The 18958-nt window shown below is 45.9% G+C and overlaps 1 protein-coding gene across 3 annotated transcripts in view; it reads left to right on the forward strand.

Moving 5' to 3' along the window:
- Positions 1 to 18958, forward strand: part of apc2 (APC regulator of WNT signaling pathway 2) — a 206655-nt gene that overhangs the window by 111376 nt on the left and 76321 nt on the right. For all 3 annotated transcript variants that reach the window (XM_048560209.2, XM_059638527.1, XM_048560210.2), the window contains one exon: positions 15814 to 15891. In XM_048560209.2, coding sequence (XP_048416166.2) covers positions 15814 to 15891 — 78 coding nt within the window. The remainder of the gene's footprint in view (positions 1 to 15813; positions 15892 to 18958) is intronic.

Below are 18958 nucleotides of genomic sequence, written 5' to 3' on the forward strand. Positions count from 1 at the left end.
AGTGACCCACCACTGCCAACTGTGCCTGCTGTGGGTAGGGACCATTGTGTTTTGGTAACTGAAGGAACAGGCACTAATGATGGAAACTGGAGGCCAGAATTTGAGGGATGCAGAAATCAGTTTTGAGATGGATTCAGTTCTCATGTTTCAGCAAAGAGCAAATATTGTTGCCTAGAAAATATTTTGACAAACTCTGGAGTGCCACTGAATTGGCTTCGCTGTCTGAGAAACTGTGTGTGGGGAGCTGCTTAGCTCAGTTGGCTTGACTGCTGGTTTGTGCTGCAGTGTGATGCCAGTGGTACAGCTTCAATTCCCACACTGTCGCCGCAGTGTGATGCCAGTGGTACAGCCTCAATTCCCGCACTGTTTCTGCAGTATGATGCCAGTGGCACAGCTTCAATTCCCACACTGTCGCTGCAGTGTGATGCCAGTGGTACAGCTTCAATTCCCACACTGTCGCCGCAGTGTGATGCCAGTGGTACAGCTTTAATTCCCACACTGTCGCTGCAGTGTGATGCCAGTGGCACAGCTTCAATTCCCACACTGTTTCTGCAGTATGATGCCAGTGGCACAGCTTCAATTCCCACACTGTTGCTGCCGTGTGATGCCAGTGGTACAGCTTCAATTCCCACACTGTCGCCGCAGTGTGATGCCAGTGGTACAGCTTTAATTCCCACACTGTCGCTGCAGTGTGATGCCAGTGGTACAGCTTCAATTCCCACACTGTTTCTGCAGTATGATGCCAGTGGCACAGCTTCAATTCCCACACTGTTGCTGCCGTGTGATGCCAGTGGTACAGCTTCAATTCCCACACTGTCGCTGCAGTGTGATGCCAGTGGTACAGCTTCAATTCCCACACTGTCGCTGCAGTGTGATGCCAGTGGTACAGCTTCAATTCCCACACTGTCGCCGCAGTGTGATGCCAGTGGTACAGCTTTAATTCCCACACTGTCGCTGCAGTGTGATGCCAGTGGCACAGCTTCAATTCCCACACTGTTTCTGCAGTATGATGCCAGTGGCACAGCTTCAATTCCCACACTGTTGCTGCCGTGTGATGCCAGTGGTACAGCTTCAATTCCCACACTGTCGCCGCAGTGTGATGCCAGTGGTACAGCTTTAATTCCCACACTGTCGCTGCAGTGTGATGCCAGTGGTACAGCTTCAATTCCCACACTGTTTCTGCAGTATGATGCCAGTGGCACAGCTTCAATTCCCACACTGTTGCTGCCGTGTGATGCCAGTGGTACAGCTTCAATTCCCACACTGTCGCCGCAGTGTGATGCCAGTGGTACAGCTTTAATTCCCACACTGTCGCTGCAGTGTGATGCCAGTGGCACAGCTTCAATTCCCACACGGTCGCCGCAGTGTGATGCCAGTGGTACAGCTTTAATTCCCACACTGTCGCTGCAGTGTGATGCCAGTGGTACAGCTTCAATTCCCACACTGTCGCTGCAGTATGATGCCAGTGGCACAGCTTCAATTCCCACACTGTCGCTGCCATGTGATGCCAGTGGTACAGCTTCAATTCCCACACTGTCGCTGCAGTGTGATGCCAGTGGCACAGCTTCAATTCCCACACGGTCGCCGCAGTGTGATGCCAGTGCTACAGCTTTAATTCCCACACTGTCGCTGCAGTGTGATGCCAGTGGTACAGCTTTAATTCCCACACTGTTTCTGTAGTATGATGCCAGTGGCACAGCTTCAATTCCCACACGGTCGCTGCAGTGTGATGCCAGTGGCACAGCTTTAATTCCCACACTGTCGCTGCAGTGTGATGCCAGCGGTACAGCTTTAATTCCCACACTGTCGCTGCAGTGTGATGCCAGTGGCACAGCTTCAATTCCCACATGGTCGCCGCAGTGTGATGCCAGCGGTACAGCTTTAATTCCCACACTGTCGCTGCAGTGTGATGCCAGCGGTACAGTTTTAATTCCCACACTGTCGCTGCAGTGTGATGCCAGTGGCGCAGCTTCAATTCCCACACTGTCGCTGCAGTGTGATGCCAGTGGTACAGCTTCAATTCCCACACTGTCGCTGCAGTGTGATGCCAGTGGCACAGCTTCAATTCCCACACGGTCGCCGCAGTGTGATGCCAGTGGTACAGCTTTAATTCCCACACTGTCGCCGCAGTGTGATGCCAGTGGTACAGCTTTAATTCCCACACTGTCGCTGCAGTGTGATGCCAGTGGCACAGCTTCAATTCCCACACGGTCGCCGCAGTGTGATGCCAGTGGTACAGCTTTAATTCCCACACTGTCGCTGCAGTGTGATGCCAGTGGTACAGCTTCAATTCCCACACTGTCGCTGCAGTATGATGCCAGTGGCACAGCTTCAATTCCCACACTGTCGCTGCCATGTGATGCCAGTGGTACAGCTTCAATTCCCACACTGTCGCTGCAGTGTGATGCCAGTGGCACAGCTTCAATTCCCACACGGTCGCCGCAGTGTGATGCCAGTGCTACAGCTTTAATTCCCACACTGTCGCTGCAGTGTGATGCCAGTGGTACAGCTTTAATTCCCACACTGTTTCTGTAGTATGATGCCAGTGGCACAGCTTCAATTCCCACACGGTCGCTGCAGTGTGATGCCAGTGGCACAGCTTTAATTCCCACACTGTCGCTGCAGTGTGATGCCAGCGGTACAGCTTTAATTCCCACACTGTCGCTGCAGTGTGATGCCAGTGGCACAGCTTCAATTCCCACATGGTCGCCGCAGTGTGATGCCAGCGGTACAGCTTTAATTCCCACACTGTCGCTGCAGTGTGATGCCAGCGGTACAGCTTCAATTCCCACATGGTCGCCGCAGTGTGATGCCAGTGGCACAGCTTCAATTCCCACATGGTCGCCGCAGTGTGATGCCAGCGGTACAGCTTTAATTCCCACACTGTCGCTGCAGTGTGATGCCAGTGGCACAGCTTCAATTCCCACACTGTCGCTGCAGTGTGATGCCAGTGGCGCAGCTTCAATTCCCACACTGTCGCTGCAGTGTGATGCCAGTGGTACAGCTTCAATTCCCACACTGTCGCTGCAGTGTGATGCCAGTGGCGCAGCTTTAATTCCCACACTGTCGCTGCAGTGTGATGCCAGTGGCACAGCTTCAATTCCCACACTGTCGCTGCAGTGTGATGCCAGTGGCACAGCTTCAATTCCCACACGGTCGCCGCAGTGTGATGCCAGCGGTACAGCTTTAATTCCCACACTGTCGCTGCAGTGTGATGCCAGTGGTACAGCTTTATTTCCCACGCTGTCGCTGCAGTGTGATGCCAGTGGTACAGCTTCAATTCCCACACTGTCGCTGCAGTGTGATGTCAGCTGGTGCAGCTTTAATTCCCACACTGTCGCTGCAGTGTGATGCCAGTGGCACAGCTTCAATTCCCACACTGTCGCTGCAGTGTGATGTCAGCGGGTGCAGCTTTAATTCCCACACTGTCGCTGCAGTGTGATGTCAGCGGGTGCAGTTTTAATTCCCACACTGTCGCTGCAGTGTGATGCCAGTGGCACAGCTTCAATTCCCACACTGTCGCTGCAGTGTGATGCCAGTGGTACAGCTTCAATTCCCACACTGTCGCTGCAGTGTGATGTCAGCGGGTGCAGCTTTAATTCCCACACTGTCGCTGCAGTGTGATGCCAGTGGCACAGCTTCAATTCCCACACTGTCGCTGCAGTGTGATGTCAGCGGGTGCAGCTTTAATTCCCACACTGTCGCTGCAGTGTGATGCCAGTGGCACAGCTTCAATTCCCACACTGTCGCTGCAGTGTGATGCCAGTGGCACAGCTTCAATTCCCACACGGTCGCCGCAGTGTGATGCCAGTGGTACAGCTTTAATTCCCACACTGTCGTTGCAGTGTGATGTCAGCGGGTGCAGCTTCAATTCCCACACTGTCGCTGCCGTGTGATGCCAGTGGCACAGCTTCAATTCCCACACTGTCGCTGCAGTGTGATGCCAGTGGCACAGCTTCAATTCCCACACTTTCGCTGCAGTGTGATGCCAGTGGCACAGCTTCAATTCCCACACGGTCGCCGCAGTGTGATGCCAGTGGTACAGCTTTAATTCCCACACTGTCGCTGCAGTGTGATGTCAGCGGGTGCAGCTTTATTTCCCACACTGTCGCTGCCGTGTGATGCCAGTGGCACAGCTTCAATTCCCACACTGTCGCTGCAGTGTGATGTCAGCGGGCGCAGCTTCAATTCCCACACTGTCGCTGCCGTGTGATGCCAGTGGCACAGCTTCAATTCCCACACTGTCGCTGCCGTGTGATGCCAGTGGCACAGCTTCAATTCCCACACTGTCGCTGCCGTGTGATGCCAGTGGCACAGCTTCAATTCCCACACTGTCGCTGCAGTGTGATGCCAGTGGCACAGCTTCAATTCCCACACTGTCGCTGCCGTGTGATGCCAGTGGCACAGCTTCAATTCCCACACTGTCGCTGCCGTGTGATGCCAGTGGCACAGCTTCAATTCCCACACTGTCGCTGCAGTGTGATGTCAGCGGGTGCAGCTTTATTTCCCACACTGTCGCTGCAGTGTGATGCCAGTGGTACAGCTTTAATTCCCACACTGTCGCTGCAGTGTGATGCCAGTGGTACAGCTTTAATTCCCACACTGTCGTTGCAGTGTGATGCCAGTGGTACAGCTTTATTTCCCACACTGTCGCTGCAGTGTGATGCCAGTGGTACAGCTTTAATTCCCACACTGTCGCTGCAGTGTGATGCCAGTGGTACAGCTTTATTTCCCACACTGTCGCTGCCGTGTGATGCCAGTGGCACAGCTTTATTTCCCACACTGTCGTTGCAGTGTGATGCCAGTGGTGCAGCTTTATTTCCCACACTGTCGCTGCAGTGTGATGTCAGCGGGTGCAGCTTTATTTCCCACACTGTCGCTGCAGTATGATGCCAGTGGTACAGCTTCAATTCCCACACTGTCGCTGCAGTGTGATGCCAGTGGTGCAGCTTCAATTCCCACACTGTCGCTGCAGTGTGATGCCAGTGGTACAGCTTTAATTCCCACACTGTCGTTGCAGTGTGATGCCAGTGGCACAGCTTCAATTCCCACACTGTCGCTGCCGTGTGATGCCAGTGGCACAGCTTCAATTCCCACACTGTCGCTGCAGTGTGATGCCAGTGGCACAGCTTCAATTCCCACACTGTCGCTGCAGTGTGATGCCAGTGGCACAGCTTCAATTCCCACACGGTCGCCGCAGTGTGATGCCAGTGGTACAGCTTTAATTCCCACACTGTCGCTGCAGTGTGATGTCAGCGGGTGCAGCTTTATTTCCCACACTGTCGCTGCCGTGTGATGCCAGTGGCACAGCTTCAATTCCCACACTGTCGCTGCAGTGTGATGTCAGCGGGTGCAGCTTCAATTCCCACACTGTCGCTGCCGTGTGATGCCAGTGGCACAGCTTCAATTCACACACTGTCGCTGCCGTGTGATGCCAGTGGCACAGCTTCAATTCCCACACTGTCGCTGCCGTGTGATGCCAGTGGCACAGCTTCAATTCCCACACTGTCGCTGCAGTGTGATGCCAGTGGCACAGCTTCAATTCCCACACTGTCGCTGCCGTGTGATGCCAGTGGCACAGCTTCAATTCCCACACTGTCGCTGCCGTGTGATGCCAGTGGCTCAGCTTCAATTCCCACACTGTCGCTGCAGTGTGATGTCAGCGGGTGCAGCTTTATTTCCCACACTGTCGTTGCAGTGTGATGCCAGTGGTACAGCTTTATTTCCCACACTGTCGCTGCAGTGTGATGCCAGTGGCACAGCTTTATTTCCCACACTGTCGTTGCAGTGTGATGCCAGTGGTACAGCTTTAATTCCCACACTGTCGCTGCAGTGTGATGCCAGTGGCACAGCTTCAATTCCCACACTGTCGCTGCCGTGTGATGCCAGTGGCACAGCTTCAATTCCCACACTGTCGTTGCCGTGTGATGCCAGTGGCACAGCTTCAATTCCCACACTGTCGCTGCAGTGTGATGTCAGCGGGTGCAGCTTTATTTCCCACACTGTCGCTGCAGTGTGATGCCAGTGGTACAGCTTTAATTCCCACACTGTCGCTGCAGTGTGATGCCAGTGGTACAGCTTTAATTCCCACACTGTCGTTGCAGTGTGATGCCAGTGGTACAGCTTTATTTCCCACACTGTCGCTGCAGTGTGATGCCAGTGGTACAGCTTTAATTCCCACACTGTCGTTGCAGTGTGATGCCAGTGGTGCAGCTTCAATTCCCACACTGTCGCTGCAGTGTGATGCCAGTGGTACAGCTTTAATTCCCACACTGTCGCTGCAGTGTGATGCCAGTGGTGCAGCTTCAATTCCCACACTGTCGCTGCAGTGTGATGCCAGTGGTACAGCTTTAATTCCCACACTGTCGCTGCAGTGTGATGCCAGTGGTGCAGCTTTATTTCCCACACTGTCGCTGCAGTGTGATGCCAGTGGTGCAGCTTTATTTCCCACACTGTCGCTGCAGTGTGATGCCAGTGGCACAGCTTTATTTCCCACACTGTCGCTGCAGTGTGATGCCAGTGGCACAGCTTTATTTCCCACACTGTCTGAGGCGACAATGAAGCTGCTGCCTTCTTGACTTTGCCCCACCACCTTAGTTATGCTGACCCTTAGGGTAAAAAACAATTGTTGGCTCTTGCTAATGAGACAGCCGTCCCACGTCTCCCTTGGACTTTGACGGTTTTTATTCACTCGTGGGGTGTGGGTTTTGTTGGCCAGTCCAACATTTCTTGCCCATCCCTGGTTGCCCTTGAGAAGGTGGTGCTGGGCTGCCTTGTTGAACCACCACAGTCCACGTGCTATGGGTTGACCTCCAATGCCATTAGGGAGGGAATTAAAGAATGTTGACCCAGTGACAGTGAAGGAACAGCAGTATTTTCCATGTCAGGATGTTGAGTGGTTTGGAGGGGACCTTGCAGGCGATGGAGTTCTCATGGATCTGCTGTCCTTATCCTTCTGGCTGGTTGTGTTCATGGATTCGGGAGGTGCTGTCTAAGGAGCCTTGGTGAATTTCTGCAGTGCATCTTGCAGATAGTACACACTGCTGCGACTGAACATCAGTGATGGAGGGACTCGTGGATGTGCTACCAATCAAGCAGGCTGCTTTGTTCTGGATGGTATCAAGCTTCTTGAATGTTATTGGAGCCGCACCCTTCCAGCCAACTGGGGAGTATTCCATTATTTTCTGATTGTGCTTTGAAGATGTTGGACGGGCTTTGTGGAGTCAGAAGGTGACTTACTCACTGCAGTATTCCTGACCTCTGACATGTTCTTGTAGCCACAATATTTATATGACAAGTCCAGATGAGTTTCTGGTCAGTGGTATCCCCCAGGATATTGATAGTGGAGGATTCAGTGATAGTAACATCATTGAATGTCAAGGAACTGTGGTTGCTTTGTGTCTTTCAGTGATGGTCATTGCCTAGCATTTGTGAGGTGTGAATGTTACATGCAACTTGTCAGCTCAAGCCTGGATACTGTCTACATCTTGTTGCAGTTAAACATGGACTGTTTCAATATATGAAGAGTTGCAAATGGTGCTGAACATTGTGCAATCATCGGCGAACATCCCCATTTCTGACCTTGTGATGAGGGAAGGTCATTGATGAAGCAGATGAAGATGGTTAGGCTGAGGAACTCCTGCAGAAAGGTCCTGCAGTTAGATGACTGACCTCCAACAACCAGTACCATTTTCCTTTGTGCTAGTTATGTCTTCAACCAATGGACACTTTGACCCCTGAAACCCATTAATTCCAGTTTTGCCAGGGCTACTTGAAGTCAGCCTTCTCTTTTGCACTGCTGTGTCTAGGTCTCTCACTTGCTGCTTATGCTGCTTGACACACAAGTTTGGTGGCTTCACCAGGTTCATACCTCATCTTCAGCTCTGCCTGGTGCTGCCCCGGCTCTCCCCCCTGCACTCTCCATTGAACCAAGGTTGATTCCCTGGCCTGATGGTAATGGTTGAAGGGGGGATATGTCGGCTGTGAGGTTACAGATTGTGCTGGAGTACAATTCTGCTGCTGCTGATGGCTCACAACGTCTCATGGAGGCCCAGTGTTGACTTGCTTGATCTGTTCAAAGCCTATCCTATTTAGTTTGGTGATAGTGTAACATGACATGATGGATGATGTTCTCAATGTGAAGGCAGGACTTTGTCTCTACAAGGACTGTGCATTGGTCGCTCTTACTGATACTGTCACGGGAAGATGCATCCGGCAAGGATGAAATCAACTGTGTTTTTCCTTTTTGTTGGTTTCCTTAGTACCTGCCATAGACCCAGTCTAGTAGTTATGTCCTTTAGGACCTGACCAGCTTGATCAGCATTGCTGCTGATGGTGATGGACATTGAAATCCCCCACCTACAGTACATTCTACACCCTTGCCACTCTATGCTTCCTCCAAGTATTGTTCAACATGGAGGAGTACAGGTTCATCAGCAGAGGGAGGACGGTATATGTTGATCAGCAACAGGTTTCCTTGACCATGAGACCATGAGACAAAGCCTGTCCACCATCTTCAAAGCCTTGAGACCTTGTGGGGTCCAGAGTGAAAGATAAGACTCCCAGGGCAACTCCCTCCCAAATGTGCCTCCACCTGCTGGTGGGACACATCCAGATATGGTGGACGTCTGGAATATTGTCAAGAAAGTTTCTATGAGTATGACTATTGTTTGACTAGTCTGTGAAACAACTCTCCCAATTTTGACCGTTGCCCCCAGATGTTAGTAAGGAGGACTTTGCAGGGTTGATGGGGCTGTTTCTGCTATTGTCATTTCTGGGGCCTAGGCTGATGCTAGATGATCCAGTTTCATTCTTTGTTGAGACATCATAGCAGGTGATACAACTGAGTGACTGACTGGCTTGGCCATTTCAGTGGACAGTTGAGAGTAAACCACATTGCTGTGGGTCTGGAGTCACATGTAGACCAAACCAGGTAAGGATGGCAGGTTTCCTTCCTTAATGGACATTAGTGAACCAGGTTTTTGCAACAATTGGCAGTGGTTTCTTGGTTGTCAGTAGATTCTTAATTGCAGATATTTTTAATGAATTCAAATTCCATCTTCTGTTGTGGCAGGATTGAAACCCAGTTCCCCAGAACATCCTCTCTGATGAAGGGTCTAGGCCCGAAACGTCAGCTTTTGTGCTCCTGAGATGCTGCTTGGCCTGCTGTGTTCATCCAGCCTCACATTTTATTATCTTGGAATCTCCAGCATCTGCAGTTCCCATTATCTCTCTCCCCAGAACATTAGCTGAGTTTCAGGATTAATAGTCTAGCAATAGCACCATGAGGCTATAGCATCCCTTATTGCTAATAGATGGGTGTTTTGAGTTGGCTGTTCACATGATGACTTTATGAGGAGAGTGTACCTTTCTTGCAGACTGCAGACTTTGTAACTTAGAGAAAAGAGAACAACATCTATTTTTCTGTCACAGTTAAAACTCAGCTGGAATCGGGAATTGTGATGAAATTTGATGTAAGGTCAAGAATTACTCTTAAGGTTTAATGATTTAAATCGGTGCACCCACTGTATGTTCATTTGTACAAACTGAATGCATTTGACAAGGCATTAGCTGCAGGCACTGTATGACCTTAAAGAGATTGGAAAATCCTGTTTCCTCATCTGAGGAGGCTGTAGACACAAAGTGAAAATTTAATCCAAGTGTATAATTTTTGCTTCCACTTAGAGTGTTAAATGTAAATTAAATTCATTGGTCAGGTTCATTCCAAGTGTTTGAATTTATCTTGTTTTTGTAATTTGTGAAAATAACTGATGGGGTCCAGGGAAATGTCAAATTACACAACTGAAAATATTCTAATTAACTCACAACATTCTATCTCTATCTCCTTCTCCATCTCCTTCCCCTTCCCCTTCTCCTTCTCCTTCTCCATCCCATTCCCCTTCCTCTTATCCATGTCCTTCCCCTTCTCCTTCTCCATCACTTGCTCCATCTCTTTCCCCTTCCCCTTCTCCTTCTCCATCTCCTTCTCTATCACGTTTAAATATTCTTGGACTATGATGCCAACAATAGCCAACCACAACAGGCAAGATTAAAAAAAAATCCAAGATGGGAAGTCATTGTTTGTGCTTACACCAATTTAAGGTGTTCGGATGAATGACTATATTAATGCAGTAATGCAGTAAGCAACTCCATGGAACATACTAGATACATTATCATTGCAATAATGGGTCAAGTAAAAGATAGGAGGGGTTTTGAAGGGGACATAGTGGAAACATCGAACTTCTGCAGATGTTGGGAAAGCGGAAACAATCATATAATTTAAAATACACATGGCTACAGACCAAGACCAAGAACTGGAAATTGGGATTTGGTTGGATACAACATGGATAGGATGGGCTGAATGGTGTCCTTCGGCGCAATAGATTTCTATGATTCAATGCTATAATGGCAGCTTCAATATCAAGGATCAGGCCATGACAGTCTAAGAAAGTGTCTTGCGGGGGTGGGAGGGAGCGTGGAGTAATAAATAAGATTACGCAAATAAGGCGGGGTTCATAGAGTTTTCCACCAGTGTGGACAATCTAGTGAGCCCCTTCAAAAAATTGTCATAGGCTATGCCAGGTTGTTTAATCAATAATTAGCTTTCAGTGTTTCAGTAATGATAAAAAGAACTAATATTATTAAACTCCTTGCCCAAAGTAACTATTTTATTATCAGTAATTTAGGTAACTTTTTGCCTGCTTTGTGATCAGGCACTACAATTTCTTTGACTGTCACATACACAACTGCATTTGATGTGTACTTACACCATCCCAAAAATGACAATGAGACAAAGACTGGATAGTATTAGTTAGAGGTTGATTTTAACCATATCTCATGTTAGTTCCTTGGTCTTCAAATAGTATGCCATTTGCCTTTATTTAGTCTATATGCCTCTAAACCTTTCCTATCCCTGTACCTGTCCAAATGTCTTTTAAATGTGGCAAATGTACTGGCCCAGTCGCTGAAGATCTCAGCGTATCCTTAGATAAAGGTCTTCACTAGATCACCAATACTGGTGTCATCTACAAACTTACTAACCAAGCCTTTAATATTCTCATCCAAATTTTTTACATAAATGGTTGGATGAGTGCAACTGTAACACTCAAGAAGCTGATCACCGTCCAGGACGAAGCAGGCCTCTTCACCAGCACCACTTCAACCACCTTTAACATTCACTGTCTCCACCACCAACACACAGCTGTGTGTATCATCCACAAGATGCACTGCAGCAACTCTTAAAGATTCGTTCAAACAGCACCTCCCAAACCCATGGCATTCTAACACCGAAAAGGACAAGGGCAGCGAATGCATGAGAACACCAATAATTTCAAATTCCCCTCTGAGCCGCACTTGGAACTATATGCTTTAACTTGCTTGAACTCCCTTCCTTATCGCACTGTGGGTTTACATGCACATTGTGAACTGCAGCTGTTCACCTTCACAAGGGCAGCTTCTGGTGGCTCCCCTGGCCAGCAGTACTTATATTCCGTGAAAGAAAATCAATAAATCCCTGCATCTTTAGAGCTCAGAAAGGTTATGACTAATACATCTTAAGAAAGGATTTGTAGTTGATAATGAAAACTTACTGGCAGTAACATAGCCCTTATATGAACTCCACTATCCTCCCAGCCATTGGTTAAAATGGAACTGAGACACTGGATTATTGAGCTCCGTTGTCTGAGTATGATGTGTGACCAGGCCATCTACAAATGATGAAACGATGCATTTTTATCACTCTAGAGCACATTCTGCCGACTGGTATCAATAGACTGGGGGACTAGAGAAAAGCAGAAGATATTGTGCATAAGTTGTTGATACTTTTGAGACACGGACTCAGATTTCCATTATTGTGGGGGCATGAGAAAAGGCAGAAATTCAGAGGGCCAGGAGCCTCTGTACTCAGAGAATTAGCTAACCTACCTGGCAAACAGTATTGCAACCAATCTTGCAGTGAAACTCTGGATATTGAAACTTTTCTGTTTCCAAAAAAGGAACCTTTTGCAGCTTCCCACATTGAGCCTGGCAGCTGTGCACTCATCTGCACTGGGCTGTTGGACTTTGCAGCTTCAAATGGGAGAATCACCTCTTGACCCACCTGGCATGCACCTTGAGGAGTTTAACAGGATGTTAATTGGAGATGAGCTGTTTCCCCCAGCTCCCCCTGCCCTCACTTGCCTTCTGAAACTTCTGGAGTATTTGGGATCTAGGGACATCCTCTGGGAATGCAGTTTTCCAAGTGAGCTCATGTTCCGAGCCATCCCATTCTTCCATCACACCCTCAGCCCTTGGATTTTGCCTCCTTCATTGCCTGTAGGTCTGGTTTATGGCTCTCAAAAGAATGAACCATTTGATAATGCTCAAATAAGAGTACGGTGGAACATTTGAGAAATTAAAGAATTATGGATGCTGGTAATCCGAAACAAATAAATCAGAATTTGCTGGAGAAACTTGGCAGATCTGGCAGCATCTGTGGAGCGAAAGCAGAGTTGATATTTCAGGTCCAGTGACTGTTCCTCAGGACCTTCAGTTCTGAAGAAGAGTCCCAGGACTCAAAATGTTAACTCTGCTTTTTGTTCAGATACTGCCAGACCTACTGAGCTTCTTGTAGTTCATTAAAGGATCTTGCCTGAGTTTCATAAAGTCAATGTCTAACTAGCGAAACTAACATACCTAAAGGAACCACAGCACCAATTGAGATTGTGAGCACAGCAGACAGCTGCAGGTTCACTCTATGTAAAATCTTAGTGAACTTTACCAAGCAAATGTGCAATGCCAGAGATTCAGACCATTGCTAAGATCAAAATGAAGCTGAACTGCAGATAAACAATAGAATCACAATGGAATTATACTAAAACTGTAAAGAGGGTTTTCACCAAGTGTGAAGTAGTAGTTCATTTCATAGAAGTTTTTTTACCCTATCGTAGCATAGTTTCATTTGAACACCTCTCATCTTAAACTGTTGCTAACTCACTGTTGGAAGTTCTGTGTCTACTAACAGAAAACTAAATAAGATCTCAAATCTATACTCCTGGTGGTAAGCAGTGCTCATGGGATTGATCAGCTGGGAAATCATGGGCCATTAATGCATCATATTTCATCTGCTAGTTTAAACAGTGCAGGTACCATGGGCCAAATGGCCACCTCTGTGCTGTTACACCTCTGTGAAATGGTTGGATGTTCAGAGGGAAAAATAAACAGTAATACTTGAAAATGAACATACTGGTCATATTGGAGCTCCAGTCTGAAGTATACAGGACAAGCCAGATCATTATGTTTTAGTCGCTAGTCTTACTGGCTGTTTTCTTCTGGCCATTACTTGCTGAGGGTCTATAAGATCGCACAGGAGCTGTCTCTCACAGGAAGAGTCTGCCTTCAGTAAACAGTCAGCTTTCATCTGGCTCAAGAATATGGTAATTGACTCTTCAGCCTTAGTTAATAATTAAAACTGCAAACATTGCAACCCAAAACTTGTAGAATTAATTTACATTGTTGAAAGGAACGTCAATTGTCCATTAAAAATCCTGAACTCAATTTGTATCTGTTTGGAAAGATAAAGACACTTTTCAACTATATCAACAAATCTAACAAGTAAAATCATAGCCTTCCCAGCTTTGTGCCCTTGCCGAAGATGTGTCCTCTACCCTAGCACCTGACTCTTCTGAAATACTCTCCATCTACCCAAAGTCAGTATTTACATGAAGATTATACATAGTCATATTCCAATCCGAGATCAGCTGCATTTCATGGAAATCCAAATGTTAAGACAGGCTAGTCCTGTTGTTAGGCGCATTATCCACTTATCCCGTCTTTCATGAAACCCTGCTCCAGAATAAGAGTGACCTCTGGGATATTTTGTGGTTTTGATACCACTGTAGTTGGTGTGGATAATTCCATGCGGAATGGGGAAAATCCTAAATGCACTTATTGGCGTTGTGCTGTGAGGCTGGTGTGGGGTTGCTCCTGGATTACCCCACATTGGGGTTCTGCCCAGCAAGGACCGATGTTTCTTTTACCCCATTCTTGGAGGACTGAGGAAAATTAACCAAGAGGTATTAAAAATTTGTTGGCTGTGGAGGACAATGCAGAGAGAAATCTATATGAGGGAATGATCTTGGGAACTCCTTTTGATGTCACTATATTGGCCTGTTCATTAGAGGTGAGGCAGAAGTTGTAGAAGATGGTATATTTCACAGAAATATCACTTGTCTGTAAATCCAGAGACCAAGGAAATATTCTGGGGATCCGTTTTGAATCCCAGCTAGGCAGATGATGGAATTTGAATTCAATAAAAAAAAACCTTAGTTAGGAGTCTAACAGTGACCATGAAACCATTGTCAATTGTTGGAAAAACTCATCTGGTTCACTAATATCCTTTAAGGAAGGAAACTGCCATCCTTACCTGGTGTGGCCTACATGTGACTCCAGACCCACAACAATGTGGTTGACTGTAACTGCCCTCTGGACAATTAGGGATGGCAATGCCCACGTCCCATGAGTGAATAAAAGAAACTGACCTGAGTAAACGAATGTGTTTAAGAAGTTTCTCAAGACTGAAAGTGAAGCAATGTCTCCCAATTAATAAAACATCGCGATTTCTCTTACAACGTGCAGTGAGTTTGTAGAGTTCATAGAATCCCTAGTGAGGAATTCAATGTAACTGATGTGAGTGGGAATAGTTCCAAAACACAAAGAAAATCAGAGATAGTAAGAACTGCTGATGCTGGAGTCAGAGATAACACAGTGTGGAGCTGGAGGAACACAGCAGGTCAGGCACCATCAGAGGAGCAGGAAAGCTGACATTTTGGGTCGGGACCCTTCTTCAGAAAAGAAATATTTCTGAAGAAGGGTCCCAAAATGTCAGCTTTCCTGCTCCTCTGATGGTGCCTGACCTGCTGTGGTACTCCAGCTCCACAAAGAAAATTAACCCAGTGACTTAAACAGTGAATTATTGGATTGGTGGGGAAGTGACAGGTGTTAGTTATACATTCAGTCTGGGAATAGTGATGGCATGAAAGGCTTCCTATCCACGCTGTATTTTTAAATTTATTCCTGGGATTTGAGCGTTGCTCATCCCTAATTGCCTTTGAGAAGAAGGTGAGCTGCTGACTCGAACCACTGAACCCATGTGTGTAGGCGAATGCCCACAGTTCTGTTAAGAGTTGCAGGTTTTCAACTTAACAAAAGTGAAGGAATGGCAATGGAGTTTTAATTCAGGGTGGTGTGCAACTCAGAGAGGAGCTTGAAGGTGTGGATGTGATTACAAATGCTGTCCTCGTCCCTCTGGGAGGTCAAGGGAACCTTGATGAGTTACCTTGTAAATGATACACACTGCTGTCACACTGCTGGTGGAGAGAGTGGGAGCAGTTGGAGTACTGATCAAGCTGACTGCTTTGACCTGAATGGTGCCAGGCTCCTTGAGTTTTATTGGAGCTGGGATTATCCAGGCAAGTAGGAAATATTCCATTACACTCTTAACTTGAGCCTTGTAGATGGTAGACAGGGTTTGGGGAGTCAGGAGGTGAATTGCATAACACAGAATTTCCAATCTCTGACCTCTTCTTGTAACCACGGTATTTATGTGGCTTCACGGTTATCCTTAATGTTACTTTGTAGCCAACATCTCCCAATGTGGTTGAATGTTCAGAAGCACAGGATAGCAACACATAATGAATCTGAGCTTTGACTGTTACATGTATTTGCAGCTGATGTGCCAATTCTAACTGTAGATAGCAACAACCAACTCTCTGGTCTATGACCTTTGGCGTACTGAAGAAACAAGCTCTTTGCTTTCTGCTTTTTTCTTTCTGACAGATGCGAATGAACCGGATCCAACAAATTGAAAAGGAAATTCTTCAGTTCCAGCAGAAGGCACGTCGGAGAGATACAGAGGTCAGATTCAAAGGCATTGCCACAGTTTATATGGCCTATCACACTGTAGTATCTGGAAACTAAAAGATGCCCATAAATAGCAAGGCTGTGTAGTTCACTCAAAACTCTACCTGACCTCAGATACACAGCTGGAATGCTTAATGTGCCACAGACTGAAATTGGAGACTGAATTTTTGAATTCAATTCACTGAATTCATTAGATTGTACTTTTTTGAGAGTTGTAAAACTACCTTCCCACCCTGTGGCATAATATTTTTAGCTCTGTTGTCATTTTCAGATGATATGTGATGAAGACTTTTATGAGATTGGATCTGAAGGAACATTACATTTGTTCCCTATTATTCTAGGATCCACCACATAACAGCGGAGTTTATGTTGAGAAATTGTCCGTGCTCTTACATATTGTTATTAGGTTACAATTGTGTGCACTGGTTTACATCCAACTAGAACATAAACATTCCACATGTGCTTTTTGTCTACTGCCTTCCTGATGTGTACACTATCTAATACAAGTTTCTGGGCTTTAACTTTGATACCTGAAAACGATTTTAAAAATCAGATGTCATGATTTTTGTAGGCCTCTAAGATAGGCTGGACTAATAAATTTGGGACCATTTAATAAATTTTGCACAGATACAGATCAACTAATCTGAGCAAATATTTTCTCCCAGTGCAATCCATTGAAATTCTTCATCAAATCTCCACCTCTGTTCTAGCGTAAATAACAAATTTCTGGATCCATTAAGTGCAACAACAGCTTATATTTATGTATTGGCTTTACCACAATCCAAACAAAAAATTCAAAGGTGTTTTAAAGAAATAAAATGTGACTCCAAGCCACATAAGGAGGTAACAGGACAGATGATAATAAGCCAGGTAGGTTTTGAAGGAAGCCCATAAAAGGAGAGAAATTCACAAAGGGAAGAAGGTTTAAGGAGGGAATTCCAGAGATTCGGGCTTAAGCTGCTGAAGGCACAGCCACCAGAGGGGGGCCTTCATGAGTTACTGCAGTACATCCTGTAGATGGTACACACTGCTGCCGCACTGTTGGTGGATGGAATGAATGTTTAAGATAGTGATAGGAGTACTGATCAAACTGACTGCTTTGACCTGGATGGTGTTGAGCTTCTTGGGTTTTATTGGAGCTGGGATTATCCAGGCCCCTAAGTTGGGGATGCTAGTGAGGCCAGAGTTGAAACTGTGCAGAGATATCATGGATGGGAGTAGGACTGCGATAATGGAGTGGTATGGCCAGGGGGGGATTTGGAAATAAGGAGAAGAATTTCAAAATTGAGGCTTACGTTTCAAGTGTTTCCTCAACAATTATAGTTTCCCATCCTTGACACAAGCCCTGGGTGAAATTACTTTGTGCATTTCCTGTGGCTAATACGTCCTTTCGATACTGAGGTGTTCTTCATTCCATAATAATATAATAAAGCAAAGATCTGCAGGATGCTGGGGATCTGAAACAGACAGAAATTTCTGGTGAAATTCAATTCTGGCAGCATCTATGGGAAGAATACATCAAGCATATTTTCATTTTGTTTACTCTGTGGCCCATTTATAATGTCAAGACTGTTATTGGCCTTTTTTCAATGGCTTAGGCTTTGGATTTCTAGGGAATATGTACATGTATATTCTAGGGAATATGTATTCTGAGGTATGTCTGTTCAACCACACTCTTCACTTTCTTTTCATTGTATAATTAAAAAAAAGATATAAATTTTCCTGAGATTTTCAACTGCACATCACCTGTTCTCAGGTGTAAAATGACAGCTGACAAACTCAATGGATAGAAAAGTATGCTTATCCATTTCCATTTATATTGTTGACCTGAAGTTTTCAAATATGCTGTTTGTGAGACGTTTCTCGAATAATGTCTAATTACTGTTAATGTAGGGAGCTTATGTAGCTATGTGCCTGCCTCTGAGTCAGGAGCTTTAGTTTCGAGTCCCAACCCAGGACTTGATGGCTAATACAAGTATATTCATGACCAATGTTCCCTCTAAGTGGATTGACATATCAGTGTATTGGCTTTCATTTCTGGAATCTGCTGCCGCAGTACCTCAATAGGACAAAAAATTGACATATGTAACGTGAAAAAACAGGTTGATTATCAATCTTCAATTCCATACAACACTGAAAGCCAGGCGTCAAGAATGGAAGAGATTCCTGGCCAGCCATATGATAGAAAAAAGTTGTAACAACTGCCACAGCTCTACACTATAACATGCGTGTCAGAATGATCTGTAACCCACTATCATTTTGAAGAATGTGTTACTTAGTTATCAAAAATCAAACAAAAAGTTGAAGTGTGTTGAAGAATGTCTCATATGCACATTTTACCAAATTTTCCCTTTGACCCTACAATTCATTGGACATTGCATGCAATAAGACCCTCGAATTCTTATTACCCAATAGTCTCTTATTCACTGTGAGTAATTCCTGAGAAGATCTGAAATTTAACAAAATACTGCTGGTCAGGCAGCACCTGCAAGAAGAAGACAGAGTTAACATTTCATGTCATTGTCCTTGTGTAAGAACCATGGGTGAGCTGTTGGATATATTTAAACATCCTATACCTAACATGCATTCATATTACTTCAGACACCGCAGTTTGTTACAGACATAAAAGTAGCCTAAGAGGGAGAAGGAAAGCTAGTTATTTCATCCTTGCTAACTTACAAGCAGCTACATGTACCTGGATAGTATTTGATTAAAGACCTGAAAGGTTCAAGCCAGGTTATTGCCTAAATATCACATTTACGCTCCATGTATCAGATTTTGCTGCCTGGGCCTCAGTGCCAGCGTGGGGTGCAATCTTAGTGATGTTGTGACCCTGTCCTCTATTCCTAAATCCCCAAAGGTTTGTCACCGTAAGTTTGTGAAGCTCTTTCAAAAGAAGTGCTCAGGTGAGGATGGGTGAATCAGCACGCCTTCTTTCAACCTATACTATTGGGTTGCAACTGACGTTTATGGTTATATCTTTTCTCAGTTAAGTTTTATTTTAATGTAGCAGTTAGGAGCCAATTGCAAGTTTCATTGAATGAATTGAATTTATTACATG

Source organism: Stegostoma tigrinum, chromosome 30 (genome assembly GCF_030684315.1).
Source record: "Stegostoma tigrinum isolate sSteTig4 chromosome 30, sSteTig4.hap1, whole genome shotgun sequence".
Lineage (NCBI taxonomy): Eukaryota > Metazoa > Chordata > Chondrichthyes > Orectolobiformes > Stegostomatidae > Stegostoma > Stegostoma tigrinum.